A 6,359-nucleotide genomic window follows, 5' to 3' on the forward strand; every position below is an offset into this window, starting at 1 on the left:
CAGCCCAACTCCCCCCCCCCCACCCCCCCTCCCCAACCCCGAGGGGGCTCCTCCGGCCCACAGAAATACCCCAAAAAGGGCTTTTTTTCTTTTCCCCGCCCCCCCCCCCCCCCCCCAGTTCCTCCAGTCTCGTGCTTTAAAACAAAAGTGTTGGTGTAAATATGGGGCCGCCGCCTTTTTCTCTCTCTCTTTTTTTTTTTTTTTTTTTTTTTTTTGGGTAATAAAACTGGCCAAAAAAAAAAAAAAAAAGGCAAAGAAGAAAGAAACCCAAAAAACTGGAACACAAAAAACAAAAACAAAACAAAAACACACAAAAAAAAACCTCTGGGGGGAGGGGTTTGGTTTGGGGTTTGTTTTTTTTTTTTTGCCATGAAGAACCGGGGGGGGGTTTTGGGGGGGGGGTTTGGTGCCTTTCGGTGCAGCCAGAGGGGCCTTTTGTGGGGGTGGGTTTTTGGGTTTTTTTTTGGGGTTTTTTTTGGTTTTGGTGCTGGGGGGGGGGAGGGGGGAAAAGGCAAAATTGGGCAAAACGCCAAGGGGAAGACAGATGCGTCGCTGCTCCCCCCCTCCCCCCCCCCCCCAAAAAAATGGGGCAAAACACTACATTTTAAGCATTTCCCTGCTCACTGCGGCCCCCCCCCCTCCTGCTCGCCTGCAGCATCGCGGCACGGTTTTGGGACAGAACTCCTGATTTTGGGGATTTTTTTTTTTTCACCCCCCCCCCCTTTTTTCTTTGGGGTGGGGGGGGTAACACTGCAACGCTATAGGAATGTGGTATCAGAAAAAAAATAGTAGTTTTTAAAAAAGGCCGTAAGTTATTGTTTAAATAATTTAAAAAAAAAAAAAGCGCGATTTTCTTCCCCCCCCGCTGTACGTTAAAAAAAAAAAACACTCGACCCCAAAAAAGAAAAAAAACAACCCTGACCCCCATCTTTACTCCGTTCCTCTGCAAAAAAAATAAAATAAAATTTGAATTTTTTTTTGGGGGGGGGGGGCAGGGGGGGGTCCCACTGGCAAAGGAGCCGACGCAGGGGGTTGGTGCCAGCGCTGACGGTTCGTTCGTTGTATTTTTAGGGCCTAAAACAACCCTCCCCCCCCCCCCGGTAGTTTCTGGTGATAGACGTTGCCTTTTTTCTGCTTCTTTTAAGGACGTTTTTAACAATTTGTGGTATTTTCCAGGGCCGATGCGATTAGTGCATGAGAAAAACAAAAAAAAAACAAACAAACAAAAAAATGTTTAACGCTCGGGGGGGTCCGGCCGGGCCCTTTTACTGCTGAATTTAAAAAGAAAAAAAAAAAAAAAGAAAAAAAAAAAAAAGAGGAAGACGAGAAAAAAAAAAATAATTCGGGAGTTGCTGCAGCGTTTTTGGGGGTGTCGGGGGGGTGTCGGGGGGGGTTGTCCCGGACCCCTGGGTCCCCTGGTGCAAATTGGGACTGGGAGAAACCAGCTGCAAAACTGGGGGAAAGCAGTTGGAAAAAGGGGCATCGAGGGCTGGGAACCGGCCGCAAACTGGGAATGGGGACGCGGGACTGGGAACGGGGGTGCCAAAAACTGGGAACCAGCCGAAACTGGGAACCAGCTGCAAACTGGGAATGCGGGCGTGGGACTGGGAACGGGGGGTGCCAAAAACCAGGAACCAGCCAAAACTGGGAACCAGCCGCAAACTGGGAATGGGGACACGGGACTGGGAACGGGGGTGCCAAAAACTGGGAACCAGCCGCAAACTGGGAACCAGCTGCAAACTGGGAATGCGGGCGTGGGACTGGGAACGGGGGGTGCCAAAAACTGGGAACCAGCCAAAACTGGGAACCAGCCGCAAACTGGGAATGGGGACACGGGACTGGGAACGGGGGTGCCAAAAACCGGGAACCAGCCGCAAACTGGGAACCAGCCGCAAACTGGGAATGGGGACACGGGACTGGGAACAGGGGTGCCAAAAACCAGGAACCAGCCGCAAACTGGGAACCAGCCGCAAACTGGGAATGGGGGCGTGGGACTGGGAGCGGGGGGCGCTGAAAACTGGGAACCAGCCGCAAACTGGGAATGGGGACGTGGGACCGGGAACAGGGGTGCCAAAAACCGGGAACCAGCTGCAAACCGGGAACCAGCTGCAAACTGGGAATGGGGCACGGGACTGGGAACGGGGGGCGCCGAAAACCGGGAACCAGCTGCAAACTGGGAATGGGGACGCGGGACTGGGAACGGGGACACGGGACTGGGAACGGGGGGTGCCAAAAACCAGGAACCAGCCGCAAACTGGGAACCAGCCGCAAACTGGGAATGGGGACGCGGGACTGGGAACGGGGGGGGGCGCTGAAAACTGGGAACCAGCCGAAAACCGGGAACCAGCCGCAAACTGGGAACCGGCCGCAAACTGGGAATGGGGACATGGGACTGGGCACAGGGCACCGCAAACTGGGAGCCAGCCGCAAACCGGGAACCGGCTGCAGACTGGGAATGGGGATGTGGGACTGGGCACGGTGGTGCCGCAAACTGGGAACCAGCCGCAAACCGGGAACTGGCCACAGACTGGGAACCAGCCGCAAACTGGGAATGGGGACGTGGGAGTGGGCACAGGGGTGCCAAAAACCGGGAACCAGCCGCAAACTGGGCTTGGTGGAGCGGGAGCGGGCGGCACACGGGAAAGCTGCTGGGAACCGCTCCCTGCGAACTGGAGCCGACGCCGGCCCGGCCTCCGCAGCCCCCGGGTTGGGGTTATTGGGCAGAAACTGGAGCAAATCGGCTGCGACCCGCTGGGGTTTTCTTCCCTCTTTCTTCCCCCGCGAAGGAAGCGGGGACAAACCGGGGCTTTTTCCACCTTTTTTTTTATTTCCCGGCCCGTCTCCTCCGCCCCAATCCCCCCCCACGACCACAGGGCGGGGGGGGGGGGCTGCAAAAAACCGGGGCTGAAGTCGCCCATTTCCAGCGTTTGCGTCCCAATAAACAACTTTTTTTTGCCCCAAACCGCCCTTTTTTTCGTTTTTTTTTGTTTTTTTTGGGTTTTTTTTGTAGCAGGAACGCGGGTGCAAACACGGTGGGGGCAGGATCCGCTCCAGGAGGGTGCTGATGCGCAGCTCCCCCCCCCCACCCCCCCAGGGCAAGTGAATAAATACAAAGCAGCCAAAAACTGCGGGGGGGGGGGGGGCGGCACAGAAAAACGGCGTCTGAAGGGGCAGTGAGCAATCCCGACCCCGGGGGGGGCATTAACTGGATTTTAATCCCCCCTCCGGGGCGTCTTCGATCCCATGGGGGGTGGGGGTTGGTGGTGTTAATCCCCCTGAAGGGGTTTTAATTCTCCTGGGGGGGGGGTGTTTAATCCTCCCAAAGGGGATTATTTAATATTCCTGGGGGAGTTTAATCCTCTTGAAGGGAATTTAATCATCCAGGGGAGGGAAATAAGCGTCCTGGCAGGGATTAAGTATTCCAGGGCGGGGAGGCGGGGGGGGGGCATTTAAACCTCCCAAGGGGCTCTTAATCCTGTGGGAGGGGAGGGTAATCCTCGGGGGTGGGATTTAATCTTCCTGGGGGTGTTAATCCTCCTCGGGAGTTTTTAATCCTCCTGGCGGGGCTTAATCCCCCCCCCGGGGTGGGTTTGACATTCCTGGGAGGATGTTAATCCCCTGGGGGGGTGGATTTGAGTCTCTTGTTGAGGGGGGGGGGGTGGATTTAAACCTCCCCGGGGGCTTTTAATCTTCTGGAAGGGCAGTTAATCTTTCCGGGGGGTGGAATTTAATCTTCCTAGGGGAGGTTAAACCTCCCAGGGGGCTTTTAATCCTTGGGGGGGAGGGGTTAATCGCCCCTGGGGGGGGCTTAATTCTCCTGGGGGGGGACCTGATCCTCCTGGGGGGCGTTGTTTAATGTCCCCTGAGGGGGGGGGGCTTAATTCCCCTGGGGAGGGTCTGATCCTCCTGGGGGGAGGTTAATGCCCCCAGGGTGGGTTAAATTCTCCTGGGGGGGTGTCTGATCCTCCTAGGGGGAGTTTAACCCTCCCCGGGTGGGTTTAACGCCCCCCCCCCCGTTGGTTTCTTACCCCTCCGTGAAGCGGTTCCAACTTCCCCCAGGGGGAGGGATTTTCCCACCCCATCACCGAGTGTGCGCCGGGGGGGCGCGGGGAGATGATGACAAGGGCCCCCCCCCGACCCCCCCTGGCCCCCCCCCAGCCTGTCACTTCTCGGGGGGTTCCTCGGGGACGATCTCCACCTCCAGGCGCCCGACGTACAGGGAGAGGGCGCAGAGCCAGAGCAGGGCCAGCAGCGCGGCGGCGGCGGCGTTGGCGGCGGCCGTGGGCGCCGGCAGCATCATGGGCCGGCGCAGCAGCACCAGGTTTACCAGGTACGACCCCGCCCCGTAGGACACGCACAGGCCCCCCAGGATGAAAAAGCCTGGAAAAAAAAAAAAAAAAAAGGAAAAATGAACTCCCCCCCCAAAAAAAAACCACCCCCTGTCGTTAGAATATTCCGGCGGGGGAAGGGATTTCCCGCCCCCCGCCCCAAGGCTGGCGGGGGTTTTTTTTCGCTATTGTGACGAGGAATGGGAAAACGGGGCAAAATCTGGCAAAATGAGGGGCCCCCAAAGGGACACCGACCCTAAAATGGAAGAAATGGCCCCAAAACCTCCCCAAAATGGGCAGCCGGGGGGGTGGGGGTGGGGCGGAGGGGGTGCTGGGGATTTGGGGGGAGGTTGGTTGGTTTTGGGGTTCAGGTAGGGGGCTGGGCGGGGGGGGGGGGGGCTGTCCCCAGGGACGGGTGGGTGCCCCGGGCAGGGAGAGCGTCCCCAGAGCGGGTGTCCCCCCCCCTCACCGTAGGCGGCGTCGCGGCCGGTGTCGCTCTGGACGTAGGAGATGACGCCGACGCCGGTGGCCAGGAGCCCGTTACGGAACCAGGAGAGGAGACCTGGGGGATGGGTGGGAGAGGAGCTCAGCGGCGGGCAGGCGGGGGGGGGGGCGGGGGCCGGGACCCCGACCACCCTCCCGCCATGCTCCCGCCCCCCGCCCCCGCCGCGGCCCCGCCCCTCACCGCCCTCCAGCGCCTTCCGCAGCAGCCAGGCGTCCGCCCGCTCCAGATCGGAGGCGGCGGGGGGCGGCGGGGCCCGGCCCAGGCTGTACCGGGGCCCCCGCAGCCTCCGCAGCGCCGCCGCCGCCGCCCGCCCCGCGCCGCCCCACCAGCCCATGGCGGCCCCGCCGCCGCGCGCCTCCTCCCGACCGGCGCCGCCGCCGCCGCTCCGCCCCCATTGGCCGCCGCGCCCGCCGCTCACCGCGGGCCTCCGCGCCCATTGGCGGAGCCGCGCGCCAGTCGCCGCCGCCCCACCTCGCGCGCGGAATGGCGAGCGGCCATTGGCCAGAGCGCAGCGCCCCGCCCCCCTGCGGCGCGGAAGAAGCGTCTCTATTGGCTAGGCGCGGGGCGCGTCGGGAAGCAACTTCCGGAAACCTCCCGCTTCACCCCGGAACTCGCGCACACAACAGAGAGAGAAAAAAAAAATGGCCGAAACACCATTTTTCACCTCAAAACGCCACTTTATGAAGCGGGGCCGACCCGCCGGTGTTCCCCGGGAGGGTGAGGTGGACACACGGCGGGCGGCCCCCGGGACGGTGCGGGGGGGAGGGGCGGCGGTGGCTGCGGCTGTGGGGAGGGAGGAAACGGCGCTCGGTTAGCGGCGGGGGGGGGGGGATACCGATGGGGGCGGGGGGGGGGCGGTACCGCGGGCTCGTTATTGCCAGGTCGCCCCGGCGCCACTCACCCGCCCGGCCGCCGCTTCCGGCCCCGCCTCCTCCTCAGCGCGCCCGCCCATTGGCTGCAGCACAAGACAGGCCCCGCCCCTCCAGCGGAAAGGGGCGTGTCCAGCGCGGGGTGCCACGCCCCCGCCAGCGGAGAGGGGGCGTGGCCGGCGGAAAGCCCCGCCCCCGCCCGAGCCCAGCTGGGACGCGGGGTGGAGGGACGGGACGGGGAGGGTCGCGGGGGGAGTGAATTTTGGGGCATTTTGGGGTGAAACCAGCGCTGGGGCGCGCTGCAGGGGACAGCGGACAGACCCGGGAGTGGGGACGCCCCAAACCAAGGGAAAACACAGCGATTTGAGGCTGTGTTCTTCCCCCGTGCCCCCATTCCTCCCCCGTGTGTCCTCCCCCCCCCTTGCCCCCGGTGTCCCCAGTGTCCCGTCCGTCCCGTGTCCCCCCACCCCCGTCCCCCCCCCCGGCGTCCCCTCACAGCTCGTCGTCAAGGCCGTAGTCCTCCTCGGGGAAGTCCCCGGGAGTGACGCTCTGGGGCTTGACGAAGGCGCCGTACTTGGGCTGGCACTCGAAATACCGGCGGCCGCCCACGCTGCGAGGGGAAAAGAAAGCTCGGGACAGGGGCCAAAGACCCCCCCC

General features: G+C 61.9%; 2 protein-coding genes across 2 annotated transcripts in view; both read right to left on the reverse strand.

The window, feature by feature from the left end:
- Positions 1–1,099: 1,099 nt before the first annotated feature.
- TMEM160 (transmembrane protein 160) lies at positions 1,100–5,180 on the reverse strand. The gene is made up of 3 exons (XM_054183896.1): positions 5,014–5,180; positions 4,798–4,890; positions 1,100–4,380 (listed from the first exon to the last, which is right to left on the reverse strand). Exons 1-3 carry the CDS (start codon positions 5,165–5,167, stop codon positions 4,163–4,165), a joined length of 465 nt encoding a protein of 154 aa, XP_054039871.1. The 5' UTR covers positions 5,168–5,180; the 3' UTR covers positions 1,100–4,162.
- A 1,002-nt stretch (positions 5,181–6,182) lies between these two features.
- The window catches only part of TBCB (tubulin folding cofactor B), a 2,133-nt gene continuing 1,956 nt past the window's right edge, over positions 6,183–6,359 (reverse strand). Inside the window, exon 4 of the mRNA XM_054183661.1 lies at positions 6,183–6,353. Within this exon, the coding sequence (XP_054039636.1) occupies positions 6,195–6,353 (159 nt within the window). The 3' untranslated portion in view covers positions 6,183–6,194. The remainder of the gene's footprint in view (positions 6,354–6,359) is intronic.

This window comes from Rissa tridactyla, chromosome 27 (assembly GCF_028500815.1).
Source record: "Rissa tridactyla isolate bRisTri1 chromosome 27, bRisTri1.patW.cur.20221130, whole genome shotgun sequence".
Taxonomy (NCBI): Eukaryota; Metazoa; Chordata; class Aves; order Charadriiformes; family Laridae; genus Rissa; species Rissa tridactyla.

Excerpts from the sequence above, each read along its gene's own strand:
- TMEM160 (XM_054183896.1), bottom strand. The coding sequence starts at position 5,167 with ATGGGCTGGTGGGGCGGCGCGGGGCGGGCGGCGGCGGCGGCGCTGCGG. Across the intron at positions 4,891-5,013 it reads GCGGAAGGCGCTGGAGGGCG|GTCTCCTCTCCTGGTTCCGT; the intron begins GTGAGGGGCGGG and ends CCCATCCCCCAG. Across the intron at positions 4,381-4,797 it reads CGGCCGCGACGCCGCCTACG|GCTTTTTCATCCTGGGGGGC; the intron begins GTGAGGGGGGGG and ends TTTTTTTTCCAG.